Raw genomic sequence first — 21,666 nt, 5'->3', positions numbered from 1 at the left:
CAGGCATCGGCCGACGTTAGTTGACTATCGGCAGGCATTGGCTAGCCGAGGGGCATTGCTACATCATGGTTGTGCAGAGAGCTGGAGTGGGTTTGCTCCATCTGAAGTCTCGTGATGTGAGGCTGTCGACACGTGCAACCTGGAAGGACAACGGCTCTGTTTGCAGCACTGACGACGTTTGAGGGCTACTGCGCAATGGTGCATTGCATGGTGCCATGTGTAAAAAGCAATTGCGCATGTACCGTCCTCGCTGGTACCTGGCAGCGCGTCCCGGCATCGTGTGGATCAGGCGTGAAATTACGAGGGAGACAGCGATTAGCATGGGTAAAGCCACGAACCGGGGATCCCTGCGCGGTGTGGTGGACCGTGCTAGCGTGGAGCCTGCCTGGGAAGGAACGACCGACAAAAGCGACAGTTGCCCTGGTGCTCGTCTCTCACCCACCTCCGCCAATTCACCGTCACCACCTCGCCGTCGCCCCCGTCGCGCACCTTCAAACCGCACTCTGGAGCCCACTGTCGTTACTCACACTAATTGAGGCGACTCTAGGCATCTGTCCGCTCATTTCCCCTGTCATTCCTTAATCTTGGGTGTACTGGCTTCACTCACTCCGACTACGCCCACGGCAGCCTACCGACTTGCCCATCCCGCGCTCAGCACTACCTCGACCTATATTGTACGCACACCAACAACCTCGCACAACCTCACCAACCGTCCTGCAATCTGCTTTTGCGCGTGCTGACTGTTATGTGCCATAGTAATCGCGTCAGCTCTTGTACCTCGACAGCGCTTGTTTCGTCTCACGCCCGCTGCGCTCACACGTGTAGCACCTCGACCACCACCCGTCCAACCACACTCTGTCCTCCCAGTTCCGGCAAGCTGTCCCTGGAACGCACGCTGCCAGTCTAGCTCGCAGATCAAGCATTGTGCTACGCGTCCGTTGGCGGTGCCATCCCTAATCTCGTCAAGCCCCATCGTCGCAGATCGCTGCGTCCGCTAGGGCAGCTAATAAATTCAACATGGCCGGAATTGCCATGCCACGACACAGGGCAACACAGTCGCAGTCTGGTATCGGCTCACCGCTCTACCAGCGTCGACAACACTCCAATGCCGGTCCCATCGAGCTCATCCCCAACCCCGAATTCTCTTTCCCCATGCGAGGACCAGACACCGCGTCTTCAGAGCCAGCGTCGACGACATCGCGCCCAATGTCGCTGCAAGCCTATCCAGCGGGCCGACGAGGCTCCATGCCGCACCACAGGCAGAAGTCAATCAATGCTTTGCCCGACTTCTCCTTCAATCCTGCAGGACCAGCCAAACCAGCCGCCGAATCGTCACCACCACAGTCACCAGCGACACTACCTGTACCTGTACCTGTATCTCCCTCAAAGCCGACACATGGCCACAGGAGGGGTGGAAGCGAGTTCATTGGTGGTGATGTGCGACCTGGTGGTACTGCATTGATGAGCAGCAGTCCGACAAAGGGAGAGGACGCTCTTCCTGTACCAAGCTCGACACTACGCCCTGGCCCTCCAGCCGGTCGTCGGGGACACGCTCACCGTCGCTCAGGCGCCATCTCTTCTCACGACCTGACTTCGATCATGAACCCGCCTGTTCCAGCACGAACTGGCAGTGCGCCCAACACACCCTCAGAGGGCAACCAGTTCGCTTTCGGCCACAAGTTCAACAGATCTGTCTCACAACCATCACTCCGCGAAAACAGTACAGAAGATGACTCGAGTGCGCGACCACCCTCAAGGGCTCGAGTTACGTTCTCCGATAGAATCGAGACCATCCGCCCCCTCTCAACCATCTCTTCTGAGACTGAAATATCTACTCTTAGAGGACACTCGGCCGCAAACAGCCTCTCCTCCATTGTTAGCGGTAACAGTCCAGCACCCATTCGACCTGGACGTCCTACGCCACTTAACACTATTGGAGATGAGGACCGACCAAGCACAGCCGGGAAGGTGCTGGATCAGTTCATGGGTACCCGTCTCAATGGCGAAGTCCAGGAACGCAAGCGGCCTATGTCTGCCATCTCACCCATCTCACCAACTGCGCCCATTCCGAAAGTGCAGGCCAAGCGACGGAGTCTCTTCCAAAAGGATCCTCGTCGCAGCGATAGTTCAGTTCCCACTCTTCCTACCAGCGCTTCCGATCCTGCACTCTCCAAATCCTTCGACACACCCCTTGCATCACCCGCCAAGGACGACCAGTCAGTAGAAATTGCCGAGAAGCCGAAAGCAGCTTCGCGCAAGAGTGGTCGCAAGCCTCGAAAGGTCAAATCATGGGCAAACTCGATTATCACTAGAAAGGGAAAGCACAGCAAAAAGTCCAAGGGAAGGTCTCCTACACCACCACCAAACGTGGTCATGGATTCTGAAGACTCGGATGAATCAGAGGAGATGGATTTCGAGCCCAACTTTGACGAGGACACCACCGTTACCATCGTCTCCCCGACCGAGAATCCAGTTTCGCTGCCGAAGATCGACACCAACTATGCCTCTTGGCAACCACGTGAATTGAAGCGTGTCGATTCTGACATTATGAGCCCAGTGATCGATCTTGATGCAGCACTCGGACCGTTTAACACCCCCAACGGTACCAGCCCTCGCAACCACCAGCGTGGTTTCTCGGCCCACAGACGGGCCATGCACAGTGCTGGTGGTGTTGCACCCTCGCACCGTAGGACCGAGAGCGCGCCTGAACTAGTGCCATTCGAACATCGACCATCAGCGATTGCGAACGCCTCCCCCATGGCCGACGTGTTCGAAGAGGAGGAACCAGAAGACGACGGTCTCACTCTTGCTGTTCCAGCAAAGAGTGCGATGACAGAGCCTGCTGCTGCAGACGCTGAGGAGCCGAAGATATCGGTCGTTGAAACAACAGATGCGAAGCAGGTAGGAACTGCTATCAACTGGAACTTCAACGATGGCCTTGGCATCAAGCGTACTGCGAAGCAAAACGAAGTTGATTCGTCAGAGCCATTGTCTCCCCGAGCAGTTCTGCCTGTTGAGTCGAGCGATGACCCATCTCAGCAAACACAGACATCAGAACCTGTCGAGGTTGTGGAAGATCACGAGGAGCCCCGAACATCTTCGCTCACACATTCTTCCGACTCTACCGTTACCGCTCAGCCGATTGAAGATTCGCCGAAGCATCATCAGCCTGTCATGAATTTGTCCCTTCCACTAGGCCAACAGAGTCTCATGACACCCGACACCGTCACTTCTTCGTTTTCATCACCAGATTGCCGATCCAGTCAGATCTCATTCGATACTGGCCGTGGAGGCACCGCGGCTTCGTCAGTGACGGATTACCCTGTGATGCCTTCTCCCCGCTTCGGCGAGCCTGGACCTGAAGTTCGCATCTCTACAGAGGTTCCGTCTCTGACTTCATCTAGGTCGACGATGACCAGCGCAATGCAGAACGCTTTTCCGCTCCCTAGTCCTCGTCGGTTTGGTGAACGCACGTCGTCTTTGTCTTCTGATCCTAGTGAGATGGAATCACGTCGTCGCAAGCGCTCCAGTATTGCTAGCCTGTCAAGGCTAATGGGAACTTCGTCGTCTTCCTTCAGTGAACGCAGTAAGCTTTCTATCGAGCAGCGTCCACAATCAGAACACCGCGAGCCGACCAAGGACAAAAAGAAGAAGAACATTGGAAGCAGACTGAAGAAGTTCTTCCAGCACACCAGAGACTCTTCCCCATCGAAGACCTGAAGTGTCATCCTCATTGTCACGACTTGCACATCTTTGGCTTTTGCCTCAATCCGACGACCTGCAGTTTGCTTTCCAGTAGCTGTATCTTGTTCATATGACATTATGGCTGTGCCTCAATGAGCACAAACACCACCTCTTTTCCCTCGCATGACCACGGAGTTTACAAGCGATGATTTTTTTTAATGGCGCATTACCAACCTGCGATGCATACGCGAACCGGACTTTTTCTTACTCTCATTGAACAGCATCTTTTCTATTATGAGTACTAGGAGGATGGGTATCTAGGAATCCTGCGATTTGCATCTTTGCATGGCAATGGGGCATCTTCTGGCATACTTTGACTGGTTTCTCCAGCGGCGGTACCGATACACCGACCGTGTTTTTGTTTCCTTTGATCAAATTTTATGGGAGGGTATACTCTTGTTTATACCGCCCGCACGCTCTCTCAGAGACGTCGATACTGCTCTTTGGCAGGCATGGCACGACAGGACTCTTTTCTATATTTTCTTAACAGTCGTTATCACGAAAACAGTACATACATCATAGTATGTTGAAGTAAGCTGAGATGGTGGGACATGTATTTTGAACATGGGTGAGAATCTCGTTGGGCAATCTGTACCCTGAGCTCTTGAAAGGATAGATAGTGGATTGAGCTGGATGAATGGCTGCGATCTTGAAAAACAATCAAACTCTGAATCACATAGGTACTCTTTTGCCATGTTCTTGTGCCTCTTGTGACTCGCTATTCTAACAATTCTACCGAGATAGCCCGTTACATTGTGACAGTGCAAATCTCGCTTGATCCATCGCTTGCTTGGGTCGTTGCAATATGTGTCTGACGCCAACATGCCTGTCTACTACTATCTGCTATCAGTCCTTACCCGACCTGAGGAGAGAGAACTGGCCACCAGCTCGTGGGGAGCCGTTATCGCGCACTGGCCGCTTTTTCACAATCAAATCGACACCATGTGACAGCGGGACGAGGAAGTGAGGAGGTTCATCTATCTGCCCCGAGCGAGCCGCCGCACTTGCATATCCCGCACTTTCTTCGTCACCACCTGACCGATTAGAAGCGAACCGGCCGCTCTCACCTTAGTCATGCAACTGCTATTGCATGGTCTCCATCATGCTGAAACTTCGGCGTGATCATCGTTGTATGAGAAGGATCGGAGTTCATCGTAATATCACCGGGTATTATGCAGGACCGTTTTTCATTTATTTGTTCGCCGTATGCAGGGCATGTGCAAGACGAACGGCTGCACTGACGATCGGTTTAATTTGTATACACTGTCGCGCTGAGTCGAGGTGCAAGGCGCGGGTTGCGACGTATGCAGGTACGAGTCAAGCGAGGCGGGTTGATGTTTCAGATTCTGGAGGCGGGATATGTAGTTCATGTGGAGGGCGTTTTACTTATTGGAAGCGAAGGGGTGGATGAGGCTGTGCAAGACTGATGTTTGGCCGAGCGTTGCTAGGGGAGACGATGATTTGTATGAGTTGCGATTGTATGATGCAGCATGGAGAAAGAGAGTGTGTCATGAAAGGCGATATGGTGTGTGGCTGTATCCAGCGAGGTACGGTGAGAAGAAAGTTATAAGCTAGAATGAACCTATGTCTCGAGAGTCTCATGGAGGTTTTTTGTAGTTGTTGAATACTTACAGAACTGTGTAAATGAAAGATATATGTACCCTTGGACATATCTTACATGTCCATTGTAGGTCTCTTGGTAAACCATTTTTAAACTCTACCCGGGTGAAAAATAGGCTTCCGTACCTCATCTGCTATCATTCATTGATCCTACTTATTAATTCGTTTTCTAACGATAGCGATACTGGCTCATCTTAGAGATATAGTGCTGTAGTTGTTCGTTGTCTTTGAGTGATTCAAAATGTGACTAGTCTGGGTCTGTGTTAGCGTGCTTCCACAATGCGGGCAAGTTGGCATCACCGAGTACTCGAGCTCCCCGCAACAGCCATACGATAGCTCCACAGCTACCTCCGAACCCTCAACCCAATAACCACGATCGCGAAGCAATATGGCAGACGAAGAGAAAGAAAAGGCAGAGAAGATCGCAGCGGCGAAGAAACGCGTGCGTATTTCCCCTACACGTTCTACAACCCTCCCAAGACAGCTGCCATTGCTCAGATGCACTTGGATCTGATTCCTCTTCGCGAACAGAGTTGCAACATCACCGCTCCTAGAACTAGAGAATGAGCTAACGCATGTACAATAGTATGAGCAATTGAAGAAGAAGACAAAGAAGGCGGGCGGTGGAAAGAAGAAGGAAGACAAGGCAGAGGCACCCGCTGAAGCAGAAGCCTCTACCGAAGCCTCCGCCGAAGCGACAACTACCGAAGATCAGCCCGAAAAAGTCGCGCCAGAACCCGTAGAAGCTACAAGCGCAGCGCCGCCGCCAGAGGAGGACGATGACGAGCCGTCGGAGCTGGCTGTGCCCAAGGCAGCACACGGCCGCAAGCCCTCAGTCGCCGTCGAGTCGCGACAGCGATCTGAGTCCTTCTATCGCTCGGGAGCCGCTGGTGGGCCTTTGTCGCCGGGAGGAGGGGTCACAAGCGAGGTCTACCGGGAACAAGCACAGAAGATTGAGGAGCTCGAGAAAGAGAATAAAAGACTCGCAAGCGAAGTTGAAGAAAACCAGGAAAGATGGAAGAAGGGTGAAGAAGAACTGGAGGAGCTGCGAGAAAGCAGAGGAGACGTTGCGCTTGCAGTCGAGAAGGGCAAGGAGGCTGACAAACTGGTAGGCATCTGAGAAAAGGTTGACATGTGGGACAGGATACTGACATGCAGGGTAGAAAGCCGAAGTCGAATCCCTCAAGAGACAGCTCGCGCAGGCGCAAACGCAAAGCAACAAATCTATTCGTCGTACATCGACTGCGTCACCCAGTCAGAGCGCATCTATCGATGATCTGAATGCGCAAGTTGCTTCAAAGTCTGCAACTATCGAGTCATTGGAGCTGGAGATCTCGAACGTCAACAGGCAGCTCTCGGAACAGACCACTAAGAACAACGAGCTTCAGTCACAGATTTCCAGTCTGGAATCCGCAGTGCAAAAGGCAGAACAAGAAGCCAACTCAACGAAGACGGAGCTAGAGGAACTCAAAGCAAGTTTGGACAAAGCCGGGGATCAGGCTGAGAAGGACGGCTCAGATCGCGACTCTGCACAGACACGCATTGCGCAACTAGAAGCTGAGTTGGGCACGGCGAACCGCAAAGCTTCAGATTCGGTCTCGCGCGCTGAGTTGTTGGAGAAGAAGATTGAAACGCTCACACAACTGCATCGAGACAATGACACCCGAAACCAGACGCGCATACAAGAGCACAAGAAGATTGAGCGAGAAGCGACAGAACTACGGACTCGCATAACAGGCCTCAGCAACGAGAACGCACGTCTTCGAGAGGCAGAGCAGCGCCGCCGCAAGGCTGATCTCGGCTCTATCGAAGACTCAAGCGTACAAGAACTCCTGGACGAAGAGCGCGACCGCCTCCTCGCCAAGGTCCGCGAACTCGAGGAAGAAAACTTCGAACTTCGCCGAGGCGTATGGCGCGACCGTCGCCAACAGATGCAACCTTCTATCGACGACCAGGCAGACGCCTCACATCCCTACACCAGCACCAACAGTTTCGACGACATCGACCTCTCTGGAGCGCCATCCCGCCAAGCCCTCCCCAACCGCACACATTCTTCCTTCCAAGATGTCATCCAATCTGGCATCTCAGCCTTCACCGGCCAGAATCCTGCGCATCGACGAAGCGATGCTGCGAGTAAGCCGAAGCCTAGGCAAGAAAGTCTGGGTAGTCTCGATGAATTCGAAATTGATGAGGATGCATTTAGGCAAGCACAGGAAGAGGAGGCCAAGAAGAGGCTCGAGAGGGTTAGGGAGGTTAAGAGGGGGCTCGTGCAATACAAGGGATGGAGACCGGATTTCGTGGATGTTAGAGTGGGGATGGGTGGTGTTTTCGAGATATGAGTCTTGGCTTGTAGGTAGACATGAGATTACGGGGATTATGTATGATCAGTACGTCCGAGTAGTCGTGGACGAAATGCACATATGAACACAGCCGCCGTTTCGGAGGTGGCTTGTCAATAAGTGGACGTATACACCTAGGGGCCTACAACCAAGCTAACGTCGGTAGCCTTTTGTTTCTAGCAGAATCACGTCATGCGGCTTTTGTGGTTTGCGATGCTCTTGTCTCTTCATAGACGCTGCTTGTTCACATTTCGGAGTTCATTACTGCGAGGCAAGGGCGATGGAGACATGAGAGAAAAGCATGTCGTTCACGATTCACACGCGGCCCTCTAGCATGGACATACTGTCATTGCTCTTGGATTGCAAAAGGTCGGATCTTTTTCTCACATGGAGATTGTCCAAGTCATCTTCCGCGTACATGTTGCGATTGGATACAGCTTTGTACAAACTATTCTCGGCGCGCAAAGTCCATCGGTGCGATTCTTATCTTGTTTGAGAAGAGAGAAACAGCGCATACCTATGCGTGCCATGGCTTTTGGAGACATTTCCCGTTCGAGGACCAGTTTTAGAGAAGATGTGATATAAATTCGTTCGAAGAGTGAAAAGGAAGCACACATCGAGAGCAGATTTTGTGCTCAACAGCCACGAAGCCCTCGTCATGTGCGCAGGTATTATCTTTTCACTAGATGAGCGATCGGACCTGCTTCTCCGCCGCCATGGACAGGTACCGGTGATTTTTGGAAGTGGCGCAATAGCACTTGGGGCTTTCTGGGATACACGTTTAGATACATGGAACAAAGAAAGTGGCATTTTAGTGAATTGGTCACAGGATGTATGTTAGAGAAGTAAGGAACTCGAGGAAAGAGGGGAGTTGTAACCACGGATCCAACAATAGGTGATCCGACTATCGTCGATTGATGCATGTCTTTCTAACAAAGAAAGGTACAGCTGGAATTTGCGCACTTTCATTCAGTTGTGTAAGACAGTGGTCGTCTCTTTCTAGTGATGGCATGATATTTTGAGCAAGGTGTATGGCGAGTATTTTTGTGCAAACGTAAGGTCAAAGAAAGTAACTTTTGAGGCGTCTCACAGCACCCATAGAATACATTTTGCTGGTTTCTTCTTTTCATAAACAGTTGAGCTGTATACTTTCGTTACTTTGAAGTAACGAAGGAGAAGTGTAAGCGGTTGTGTGGTTGTTTGCTCCAAGTCGTGCCTCGATCAGTGATATGTTTTAGGTTCTTCTTCTCCGTAGAACGAGTAGCATAAGGATCGGTGGAGAGTATACTTTGAAGATAAGGGAAAGAAGAAGAAGAACAGATGCGATGATATGTGTTCTAACATATCTTTTCTTCTCAACGTCGTTCGGAAAGCGTCGATAATTTCTGGTGTACCGGCCAGATACACTGTAGTGAAAGCGGAGAAAACCTGGAAGAATGGGTAACTCTAAATGTTGAACAATAGAAAGCCGTATCGTCTGCGCCGTACACCTCGAATATTAGATTTCCGGCTTTCCCAGGTTGGTGTAGAAATTGTATTTGGTAATTCGGAATGCGTCCCGACAAGAGACCAGAGAGCGAAAGTCGCGACATCAGGGTTAACTGGTCTATTTTTGCCGACAAGTCTCATCGAGTTGTGTTTTTTTCTTGCTTAAGCTCTACAAAAGTGTGGTAAGGAGGGAAGAAAGAGGAGTAACAGTGATTCACGGTATACAAGTACGCGAAAAAGCGTTGGAAGCCAGCGCCGAGGAGAGATTTATACACATCATCTGTCACAAAGCGCCGCTTTCCATCGACACGATCAGCATCTAATAGTTTCTATGCTCGCCAATTTCGAGGAGACACAAAGATCTCATGAGACATTGTGGTAGTAATCTTGGACCATATGCGGGGAACTTTCTTATGTTTTATTTCTTCCAAATAAGAATCAACTTCGGGTATCGCATAGGCTCATCAATATTCTGATCGAGCTTTGGAGTCAACATCCACAGCTTATTCATTCATCGCCGCACTTTCAGTTTCATCCAATGATACCTGCGGATCTTTGGAGTCGCAAAGCAGACTATCAGAGAAAAAGTGCAGACAGAGGAAGCATGACAGACTTTGCCACCATTTTGTAGCGTACCAGTAGTGTCAGCCGCTATGCGAGCATAACACAGGCGCGTACTGCGTGATGTGTTTTTTCGTAAGAAGTGTGAGTTACCACGAACTTTGGCAAGAGCGACAGACAGATCCGCCATACAAATTTGAAGCAAGAGCGATCTCGCGATTAAGAGACCACTCATCCATAAGCGACGGTATAAGCTTTCTCACAGCCTTGGTGACAAGTGCGTTGAGACGAAGGGAGGACTAAGAGATGGTGGGTTGTGTTAGTAGGACTTCTGCTCGTTCTCATGGTAATATGTTGTGCATTTCCTTGGTGTCGTCAATGGTCATCTGATAACGCGTGGAGACGAACTCGTGGTCATCTGCATATATACAACGATTGAATTCTTAGTTCACCGCAAGAGCACACCATTCCTGCTCTTAAAGGAGTCTTGGAAGACGGGAATTCTGGGGGAAGACATGGGGTATGTTTACTGGAGGTTGAAACTTATAAGTTCTGTGTGCTCAAGAGGCTAGAAGAGCAGCATTCCCAGTAACAGTGCGACAACACCATGGACTTGATAGCCGTACCTTTGGGCGCAGGACTACGCCAAATGTCATCGCAGGATTGCAAGCTAGTTCTCCTTTCTCGAGCAACACAGACATACACGTATGATGATACAAGAAAGAAGAAGCTTGTAAGTGAACTTGTACACAGGCCGTCGCTGCCAAACCAGCACAGCCGTGGAGGACCTGCTCTGAGAAGCTAAATGAAAATGCGGAGTAAGTTGATGGAGGGTGAAGATACAACTCAATATGGTTCCGAGAGTAGACGAAGTGCGTGATCATGTTGCGGTCTTTTTTGAGAAGCTATGCACGTGATGATGACATTTGGAGTACAACATCATGGAACAGTATGGAAAAGAAGTCAGGTGAAGTAACGCGTAAAGCATTAAGCCATTCGAGCTGAGAAATGCCTTTGTGTCTGCACTCTCACTTCCGTGTAAGCAATTGATGACTTTGCATTACTCATTAGAAGTATTACCGTGTCGTCAAGGTCATCAATGCTGATCATCTATGCTCTTCATACTTCTGGTAGTACGCCCTTCTTCGCATCAGTCTAAGCCGCACACAACAAATCTATGATGAATCGCAAAACCTATCCATGATGACGAAGTAGGCCGCGACTCGCTGTGTGATATGTGCGGCCACTTCCGCTCCTAAGCCATGCCGTCATACCATCACCTGCTCCCTAGGTTGATCAATCAGGCATAACCTCCACACCCCAGGTCGAAACCCTATCTCTCGCCCGAACATCGGTATACACATTCTCGCATGCACACTCAATACCGGTTGTGTGAAACTTGAAATCAGCACAAAAAGAGGACTTGGTGTTGCGTCAGCAGCTGCGTAACATTATGCAAGTCATACAACAGCATGCAGGAGCTGCGAATGGTAAGCCGTAAATCAAGTCTCTATTCCGGACATCTCTTCTTCGACTTTGCCATCGACTTGGCACAGATTGAAGTCGTATGTTGTAGCGAACATGCTCGGACAATCTATTTGCGACAAGACGAATTGCCGTTTGTAACAGATGCGCGAAATACAGCGCCGTGAGGTTACATAGCCACGGTGATAGATCCACTTGGTGGGTTCGCGGAAAGCTAGTAACCTGTTCATCTGCCGCTGTTGAGCCGCGGGCTTCTTTTCCTGGTATAGACAAGTGGATACTGTGTGGAGATATTCTGGGGCGCGGAGGGAAAGGGTTTTTCCCGGCCGGCGTGGGGTGTTGGGATGCGGGATGAGAAGACTATTGCCGCTATAAAGAAAGGTACCTGTACGTGAGGCAAACTGAGTTCTTGAATGAAGGGTGAGGCGACCGGAAATGATTACAGCTGTCAGACGCAAAGTTAAAACCTAAACGCGCAACGAATTGGGAACATGGGGACAGGGGATAGGCGCAAAAGCAAAGAAAGGGCGTTTTAAGCCACATGTTCGGGAGTGACATACTAGGATAGACCCTAGAATGTTGAGTGGCTCTTCTCAAGGAAGAGCTTGCGGCGAAGTGCTGACATCTACTCCATCTGCATGCTGTAGCGAATGTGAATTTGCAGGAACAGCCACCCGTACACCCGAATGTGGATAGACGCCCCATATAAGCTGAAGAGTGATTCCTCAACGTTTGCTTTGACACCTAATTCAGGGTCTTGAAGACGCATCCCGGAACCGGGTGAGTAAAAGACCGAAAGCTTACCAGAATTGGAGGTGTCACAAGCACAACAACTTGCGGACTTAAGACGCTGTATCGGCTACGGCGGAAGAGCTCCAGTTGTGACCTATCGGAGAATAGCGATGAGGGTAAGCGGTAGGTTCTTCTAGGCTCCCACTGGGGGTGAAAAGTACCGCACATTCCTAGAGGATCGTTTCATTGTCAGTACATCCGCTTGGCGCATGACGTCGATGCTGTTGATTGTATCGTCTGACTGTCTGCCAGCAGAACGGATAGGATCGAGTCTAACCCATCAGTTGCGTCTAGAGGCCAAGGTACAAAGCTCCAGTCGCGAAGCGGTAGTGGGTCGTAGGAAGCGGCGAGGTACGTACCAAGCGTGCACGTGAGACGCAGACTACTGCAATACTAGCGTCACTGCAATCGCGCGTCAAAACCCACCAGATCTAGCTTCTCCTAGTGGTGTACAGTCAGTAAAGGGCTTGGCGTCAGCAATATTGCGTTATATTTGGGCGCTCAACATCAAGCCTCGAACGATTGTTATAATGTGGGGTGATTTTGGGTGTTGCCAGCGACTGCTAGAAGCGAAATGAAAACTAGAACAAGAGAGGGTAGCAAGTCCAAGGTGAGATACAGGGTTGCTGTTCTCCCTCCAGGATCTTGTAACGTTGCGTGCAATTAGAGTGGAACACCATGCTTTTGCGTTGCATGCACGCTGATCTGTTGTGTATTTGTCTTTACGGTGCTTCCAGACCCAGCTTTCGCTCTTGTCACTCCGAACAGCTCCCTGTACGAATGGTAACGGGAGACGGCTCATGCCTCGCAGATGCAGGAGCGTGATAGGTGGAGCTGCAGGGCGCAACAGTTCTGGCGGTTCGCAGACCTCGAGATGAAGTACGAGGGGTATGTGTCTGGGGGAGTGCGCCGGAATATCCTCATTGGGCTAGTGTGCGTCATCGGTTCGAGCGGGCTGTCACTTGAAGCGAACGGGAAGAAGCAGACGCTCGTCATTAAGCATCTGCATGTGCTTCCGCCTCGGTCGGCATCAAATTTGTGAGTTGCGCTGTGTAGACTCGTCCCGATGGTTGTACAAGGAACGCACGTCATGCCTGCACGCGCAGTCCGACGCGTCGTTCTTGCGCAGCCGCGAGAACGATGCCTCCAAGTGCGAGATGCACGCTGCGCTCATCGGTGCTAACAAATCACAGTAAAGCTGGTACGTGGACGAGCTATCGCCAAACAGTTTACTTGCATTTCCGCACCAATCGCAAATCATGTAATTTCGGTTTCGTTTTCGCAGACAGTATTGCCTGAATTTGCCGGCCTAAGGTGACCTCAGAACTATGCGAATGGTGTTGCCGGAGATTTTATCGATCAGCGAACTTTGTATTTGGCGAGCGATCTCTTGAAATGTCAGAAGATAGGCAAGGACTGGGATTGCGCAGATCGAGTGGTATGTGCGTTGACAACTGCGATGCCATGCTGAGTGATGATCTCAAGTGGCTTAGCAACGAATCCAGCCACGATCAGCAGTAAGAGCTCTATAATGCATGCAACAATTCCTGATCGTTCGACAGTTCTTCTACAGTGCTTCGATTGACGTAAATGGCTTTGATGTCGCTGAAGGATTGACTCCACCTGGTGGACGTTCGGTTGCAGATCTGCCACGAGCTTGCTGGTGCTCATGCACAGCGACAGCCGATCTTCAATTGCCACAAACACGCAACGTCACTGGCTAGGATTTTGTGCAGCGTCGGAACTGCGAGATAGCAGCGCGGTCATAGCCGAAGTTTGAATGTGGCAATGCATACCCGACTTGTGAGGTAGCTGGAGGTTTAAGCCGAAGCAAGAATAGTGGATGGCCGAAAGTGCGATAACAGCCTGACGATGCCGTCATACGTCGTTGTCACTCCAGTGCGCGTCGCGGGACGAGTGCGGCGCACGCTGTGTGGCGAGCGCGACATACCGAGAACGTCAGGGTCCTGGGCTGCCGAAGGTCAGGTGCAGTAGTATACCCACCGTGACTGCGCAATGGTACAAGGCCAGGGCGTGAAGAGTTTGTCTCTACTGCCACCGGCTCATTCTCGATCCGCCGCTCTTGCTGCTGAGCTACGATCAGCATGAGTGTGGTGGTTCGCAACGTTGCGGTAACAGTTCTTGCGATGCGCGTATGTACTCAGCAGCAGGCCAAAGAAGACGGGATCAACGCTGTGTGCCGGTGATAGGTGTGGCCGGGTTGAGCAGCATAGACAAGGGCCAGAGAGACGGCGATGGGGACTTTGCAGGCCGTGGTCATGCGGCGCTATGTGTGGATGGCCCTTAGGCGACCCATGCTATCCACTAGTGCGTGCGCTAGCTGTTTACCCCAGATCCCGAAGAAGCTAGCCTCCTTTCCTGCCGTCGTCCAAGCTCTGCAGGCTCAACCTTGAATTTCCTGGGGAAGTTTGCAGGCCTTGCAACCCTCACCGATGTCAGCGCGAGCAGCTACCCGTGTGTGCAAAAGCAATTGGAGTCGGCCGGCGGTGCTGAGTGGAGTGCTGGTGTTGCGTAGCGTGCTGTCAGTAGTCGTCCGTTCCCATAGCCGGGCGCTTGACGGCAGCAGATACATGGGTCGTGTATGCGAGCCCCATTGTTGTGCGCGCATCTCGCAGCACCATCATCGTTCGTCGGTGTCTGTGGCAGGCTCTTGAAACTCCATGTCGGGAGCCAGAGCATGGTCGTGCCTAGACCCGTGCAATCTTCAGGAACGAGCAGCGACGGTATTGTCTTTTGCTAATTAATATGGAACTGGCAGGCCATTGGAGCTCGACAATCTATCTCCGCCAGGCGAAATGAAGCCGGCCCCGTCTGGAATGTATTATAGATCCAGCGGCTTCATAGTTGGGGCAGATTCCACTAATAAAGTAGGCCATGTGTGTAGAGCAGCTGGTAGAGAGGACGAGTTGATACAGAGCCGAGGCCATAGCTGTGGGCCCCTGGCGCACTTGCTGCAGCCAAGCCACGAAGCGTCTTGAAGGCGACGCTGCTGATCGCAGACGCACATCGCTGCCTCTTGCGACGAGCATGTAGAGGCGAGGGTAGAGCAACGGAAGTACTCCGGAGAAGACCCCTGCGCCAGAGAGGCCGTTTGCTGGAGGATCCACTTTCCTAGAGGCCCTGGTGCTTGCAGGCCCGTCGTCGAACGACCTGGGGCGCTGGCCAGTTGCATGACACACTCGCCGGCTAGCTCCAAAGCTTTACGAGCCGTGAAGTCTGGGGATCTGCTTACAATTCTATAACGCCGCCTGCGTCGTGCCTGTTCTTAACATCTCCAACAGACATCGCCACAGCTTGTCCGTGTCCGACTTGCTTTGTGTACTTGTTGACTCTCGTTGCTCATCTACTGTTGGTAGCTCTCGTCCCGCGAACCTTGGCCCGTGCCCGATTCCCCAGACTCGGCCTGCTTCTGCAACCCCGGCCAATCGTTGCGCGGTCGCCCAATTGCTCTGCCCGGCACCGAAGGTTGTGTCTGCGCTGTAATCTAGCCTTTTGGGCCGTACCAGCAAAAAGCCGCCGGCGCCTCCAGCAGCACCGCTGGTACAGACGCTTACATCAAGGCTGGACCCTCGTGCTCAACCAGCTCCACCAGCTGCCACTGCCACTGCTTACCACAGCTCCCGCACTGGCTCTACGCATTCCGGGACCAGCGGTAGACCACGTACGTACGCCGACCTATGTACGGACCGATCCAACCAACTCACACGTCCTTTCCCCTGGCTTCTTCCTTCACTCAGCATAGGCTTGCTCTTGTTGCGAGGCCTTGCAGTATCCTTGACTTGCCCACCTTCAACCAAGCTCGACCGCAGTTGGCAATTGACCTTTGCTGTAGATTAGCCACTGTCATCCGAAGCTCCAATTCCATCTTAATATCCCATTGCTACGAGCTTCCCGTCCGCGACGCTGCGTATACAAGCTCATAAACGCTCGTTTCGCAACAAAGGCCTGTACAAGGTACTGTCTTCACTCTTCTGCCCGACCGTGTGGTATCACTCGCTGACATGTACGTGTGTGTTGGCAGCCTCTTTGTATCCATACATCCTTTGTTCCCTCGCAGAGCTTTGTTGGCTCCGCAAGCTACAACGAGCTCGACCTTGGTAGCGCCGACAGCCCGCTGTTAGGTACTTTGAGGCAGCGTGTATTACCCCATCCGACTATTGGCTCATCTGCAAGCTCCCTCGAGGCGATTTTGTTGTTGTCGTGGAACTGGTTGGAGTATTACCAATAACGTACACGATCATGGCCAAAGTAGAAAGCACGAGCCTGCCAGGCCCCGCGAACTCGCCGGGCGACGACTCCAACGGCTCAGGCACCACCAGCAATTGTGAGTAGGAACGAGCGCCAACCAACGCCACGATAGCTAACGACAGCCGCTAATCGCAGCTTCAGCCTCTACCGCAAAGCCCGAAACATCGCCCACGGTCCAGTCCTTCCCCCCACCCAAAAACGACAAGCCCCGGCCTCACGTCTGCACGACATGCACGCGTTCATTTGCACGACTAGAGCATCTAAAGCGACACGAGCGATCACACACAAAAGAGAAGCCATTCGAATGCCCCCAATGCACAAGATGCTTCGCGCGACGCGATCTTCTCCTACGACACCAGCAGAAGCTCCACCAGCAAGGCGCGGCCAACACACGACCCCGGAATGGACGTAGAGAAAGCACCACTGGTCTCCCACCCAACTCGACCGCTCGGGTACGCAAAAACTCCATATCCAGCAACGCCGGCGCTGCCAAGGGCGCTGCCAATATCATGAGGCCGCGCGCCAACACCATCAGTCACATCGATCCGAGCGCCCTCAATAGTTTCCTAGCCACACATGGAACTTCGATAGCTGGCGGCAGGGGCAACCACCCAGGCCATTCACAACATTCAAGTCTGTCGGGCATAAGTCAATTCGACTACAGAGGCATGTCGACAGCTGTCGGCAACCACGGCCAGCATTCAGGTCTACCAAGACTGGACACTCATCTGGGATTTGGTATGGGTGGCGGTCTTCGCACAGCTCCCATTCCAGGAATGGCTGGGCCTGACGACCATGAGCTTGAGAAGTTCTTCGGATCGTCAGCAGCTTCCACCATCAACCCGAACCAGCTGCATCACTTCAACGGAGGCATTGCACTTCCGCAATCGCCCTTTAAGCAATTCGCCAACCCCTTCGCTGGGAACAACCCTATCGAGGAAGACGATTTTGGCTGGGGTATGGGTATTGACAGCTCCATGGTCTTTTCTGGCGCCAACGAGTCGGCTCTCGATGGCTCATCGCCATCAGCCATCAGTACCGCGAGCCAGAGTGGTTTCAACGACATGATGCTAGACGGATCAAGTCAACCAAACTCAGCAGCCATGTGGCACAACCCTCTAGTCACTCATACTAGCATCAACCCAACCGCTTTCACACTCGATGCCATGGCTCCTGTCTTTCCCGAGCTCATGATGGACAATAATACTCCTCAAGAGCTCGGAAACCATGGCGTTCAAAATGATTTCTACTCTTCTACACCACCTCCTTTAGCGGCCATGAGCCCTTCAGCTGGTATACCCGGTATGCCGAATCAGTACTTTCAGACGCCCATGACATTCGCTTCTGATGCCCGCAGCATATCATCTTCCTCCTTCAACGGGAGCGCAAGACACAGCTCTGTATCATCATTTTCTACTGAAACCATCACAGACTCTACGAGGCAAGCTATGATGTTCAACTTGACTCAAGCTATGGGGTACGGTCACGGAGCTCAACGGAGATTCTCCCAACCCGCCATCAGCTCGCCCCTGTCGAACGGTACTACAAAGCCTTCAACACAGGCCGGTATACTCCCAAGTACTGTCGACATTCAGCGCTATGTCAATGCGTACATTCATTATTTCCACCCCCACTTGCCCTTCTTGCACATCCCTACACTTTCCTTCGATACCCCAGCATACACATATCAGCTTCGCTCCGCCGGAAACTACAACCAAGACACCATGGTTGGTGGCGGTGGTTGCCTTATCCTTGCCATGGCTGCGATTGGCGCGTTGTATGAATTTGAGCAAAATGTCGCAAAAGAGCTTTTTGAAGCTGCTAAGAAGCTGATCCTGTTCTACCTTGATGAGCGCCGCAAAGCTGGCCTTTCTGCCGTCAATGGATCCAATGCCGCAAACGACCACATTAACAAACCACCACTTTGGTTGGTGCAAGCCATGCTGCTCAACCTGATCTTCGGCCACAACTGTGGTGACCGACAGGCCGCCGAAGTTGCGAGCACTCATTGCGCGGCGCTCGTCAGCCTCGCAAAAGCTGCTGGGTTGGACAAACCAACAGCTCCGGAGCAAACGTCTTCTAGTCCTCCCAACCACGCAAACGGCGACAATTTGGAAATGCCAGATGGCTCGCCTTCGCAGTACGACCAAAATGCGGATAGCGTGGATGAACATGCTCAATGGATCCAGTGGAAGAAGATCGAAGAGCGTAAGAGAACTTACTTTGCCATCTTCTCCATGTCGAGCTTGCTTGTCTCCGCCTACGCGCATTCACCACGTATCTTGAACTCAGAGATACATCTAGATCTTCCATGCGAAGAGGATCTCTGGTCTGTCGACAACCCCCAAACGTGGGTGGCTATGGGAGGGCCAATGATTGCACAGACTCGGGGTTTGTCTTTCATTTCGGCCATGACATACCTTCTCGAAGCTAGTTCACGAAACACCACCTCACGGATGCGGAATTCTTACCCCCAAGCTTTCGCAGGCGGTCAACCAATGAGCGGACCTTCTGAGAGTGATATCCGGCCCAGCACTTTCGGTTGTTATGTGCTGATTAACGCCATGCACGTCTACATTTGGGAAACTAGGAATAGGCACAATGGACGTCTATGGAAAGCGCAGGAGACCGAGGCCATGCATGCCCAAGTAGAGCCTGCTCTCAAGGCCTGGCAAGTTGCTTGGAGGGCAAACCCAAACCACAGTATCGAGCGTCCCAGCCCGTTCGGTCCTCTTTCCGCTGACTGCATACCACTACTGGACTTGGCCTATGTCAGACTTTTTGTGAACCTTGGCCGCGCTAAGGAGCTTTTGTGGCAACGTGATTTCGATGGAATGGCGAATGAACTCGCCAGAGGCATCGACATTGTTGGTCAAGCTGACGGGACGCCGGAGAGGTTTGCATCTATGGATATCAATGGAGGTTCTCCCGGCCAGATGGGTTCGCAGGATCACATTAGCCCCGGGCATGCAAATGGTTTCTCCAACTCACAGTCTTCAAAACGAGAGAGACATCTCCGAAAGGCAGCTTTCTACGCTGCTGACTCCCTTTCCATGGCCGACAAATTAGGCGCTTCTTATGCCGACTTCACAGCTCGGGAACTACCCAACTCATCCGCATTGTGTACCTTCGACTGCGCCCAGGTCCTTGCTGAGTGGGTTGCAACTGTTCAAGATCGTGTTGGTCGTCACATGGGTGTGCTTGGCAGAGACGAGATTGATTTCTCGAGCGTGCCAGCGGTTGTATTGCTTGAAGAGGAGGACATCAAGTTACTACAGAAGATTTCCGACATCCTTCATCACGCGGACATGAAGCTAGCTTATGACATCTCTTCCAACAACCTACCGATGCTTGGTGGTCTTTCCAACCTCGGGCATTGCGGTTATGGTACAAAGTTGCTGATGGTGACGGCTTACATGCTGTCAAAGGCGGCTGTTTGGCCTGGTAAGTTTATCACCTCGAAAGGCTTATATACCTGCTAATAATATCTTAGTCACGCATGTTCAAGCCCGCGCACTCGAATCGCACGCCCACCATATCAGCCAGCGTGCAGAAAACTCGCTTCACATACAGTAAATATCCAATCGTTCTGGACCTGTACAGTACCACGCTTCCTTCAGCTGTCGGTTTTCGTAATGGGGTTTCCACCGACGACCACAGCCTCATTTCTTTGCCGGACTTCTTGTATAGCTTACTTCCTCACTCTGGATTGGCTGCATTGCCTTTGTGGCTCAGCGGTACTCGCAGCTGCGCGTCTCTCGGAACATTATTCCAATGTGAGTAATCTTTTGGATGCGTGCAGATACGACAGTGTCTACTCTGTCTTGACCGCATCGTTATCAACGCTGCTATTCCTTTTCCTTACTTTTGGGCGTTTGCACAGGATGCGCGGCGCTTCACTTTATTTTGGATCTTCCGGGTCACTATGGAGAACTTTTCTGTATAAATGGTGCTATCTATGGAGTCGCACGGCTGGCGAGCAATAGCGGCGCAAGCGGTGAGGGTTGTACTGCACTAAGAAACGATGCTACGAACAATCCTTACGAGAACTTGGGATTCGGTTATAGGGTATGGGTGGCGCATCAGGGACAATGGGTCAAAAAGTCAATTTTGATCACGCAGCCAGGAGAAAGTCGCTACAGACTAATGAGAAAACATACATCACTCCTTGCATGCCTTCTCCACGCTTAGTCTCTCCGTGACGTGTCACTGGTGCTTCAGACAACGCTTCTCCGCCATACGCTCAATACCACGTGCACGCCCCCCAGACGTTTTACACCGTCCCGCTAGCGGGTGGCTGGCGACCATAGCGTCTGGCGTCGTTCTCGAACCAGATCTTTTTACTGCAACGCGGCGACGCCGTTTGAACCTAAACATAGTTAAAAGCCACCTGAGCAAAAATCAGATCTGGAGCCCATTTACGTGGTACAGCCAGATCGGATACCCGTTAAATCAAATTGCTTCTTCCATCCCCGATTTCTCCAACTCAAAGCAATGAACTACAAACCCAAACTCTCCCACTGCACGTGTACAGATTACAATTAGTCCTCTAGATCGGCCAACCACTCCGTTACCATCACCATTCCAGCCTAAGCCTCACAGCCTCACTCACTTAACCCAAATGATGACAACCAAATTAACATTGAGAGAGAAAAAACCGCTCGTATGTAGATCGAACCTAACCCAACTAATCGCCTGGTTCCAATCGGCAACGCGTGTCCGAGACAGTTGCATTCGCAAGGCTTGACATTCAGCGCCTTTTACGGACGCCCGCGGATGCGCTCGGATGGTCGATCTGAGAGACGCCGCCGCCGCCGCATGTACATCGGAGTCTTCTCCGGATTAGAATGGCCGATCATGGGACTGGAATAGCTTTTGGGATGGTGGGGAACAGGGTCAGGGTTTGGGGAAGAAATGGAGGACCGCGCTGTTCCTGGATTGAGAGGCCGGCTTGGTACGTCTCTTGATGTTCCATCGTGGGTGTGGGTAGGGCCGATGGGTTGCGTGGCAATAGGGCGCAGAAGCGGAGTGGGTATTGATGGGTAGCGCAGGATTAGATTGATTTGGATGATGAAGGCATGAAATAGGGAAATTCGTGTATGCTTGGAAGGCAGATGTTCGCTGCTTTACGTACGTACGCAGTGTAGGTATTGTGTGCGCGAGATTTGGGTAGTTCTTCGGCATGCGGTTGGCTTGATGGACTGCGCGCTGACTAACCGCGACAACTGGAGGTCAGAACCCATTTCTCGACTCCGTAATAGTAACACCCTCTCCATCGCAAGTTTTGTCTCAGCGAAGGATGAGGTGTAAGAAACATCGTTCGCGACTACTTGCCGTGAGGTGTGCTCAAAGGCGCGCGACGCGTTGA

At 51.9% G+C, this 21,666-nt stretch overlaps 3 protein-coding genes across 3 annotated transcripts; all 3 read left to right on the top strand.

Moving 5' to 3' along the window:
* Positions 1–1,017: 1,017 nt before the first annotated feature.
* On the top strand, positions 1,018–3,720 carry J4E82_003177 (uncharacterized protein; the record flags this gene model as incomplete). The annotated part of the gene is made up of 1 exon (XM_051729466.1): positions 1,018–3,720. The coding sequence occupies one exon, from the start codon at positions 1,018–1,020 to the stop codon at positions 3,718–3,720; it is 2,703 nt and encodes a 900-aa protein (XP_051590850.1).
* A 2,032-nt stretch (positions 3,721–5,752) lies between these two features.
* On the top strand, positions 5,753–7,703 carry J4E82_003176 (uncharacterized protein; the record flags this gene model as incomplete). Its single annotated transcript, XM_051729465.1, has 3 exons — positions 5,753–5,806; positions 5,951–6,472; positions 6,528–7,703. 3 exons carry the CDS (start codon positions 5,753–5,755, stop codon positions 7,701–7,703), a joined length of 1,752 nt encoding a protein of 583 aa, XP_051590849.1.
* Positions 7,704–16,289: 8,586 nt separating this feature from the next.
* On the top strand, positions 16,290–19,874 carry J4E82_003175 (uncharacterized protein; the record flags this gene model as incomplete). The annotated part of the gene is made up of 3 exons (XM_051729464.1): positions 16,290–16,374; positions 16,434–19,742; positions 19,792–19,874. The coding sequence occupies 3 exons, from the start codon at positions 16,290–16,292 to the stop codon at positions 19,872–19,874; spliced, it is 3,477 nt and encodes a 1,158-aa protein (XP_051590848.1).
* Positions 19,875–21,666: the final 1,792 nt, after the last annotated feature.

Source organism: Alternaria postmessia (genome assembly GCF_024291825.1).
Source record: "Alternaria postmessia strain BMP 2775 chromosome Unknown scaffold_13, whole genome shotgun sequence".
In the NCBI taxonomy this organism is placed as follows: Eukaryota; Fungi; Ascomycota; class Dothideomycetes; order Pleosporales; family Pleosporaceae; genus Alternaria; species Alternaria postmessia.
The sequence above is the reverse complement of the archived record's forward strand: the minus strand, read 5'-3'. Positions and strand labels throughout refer to the sequence as shown.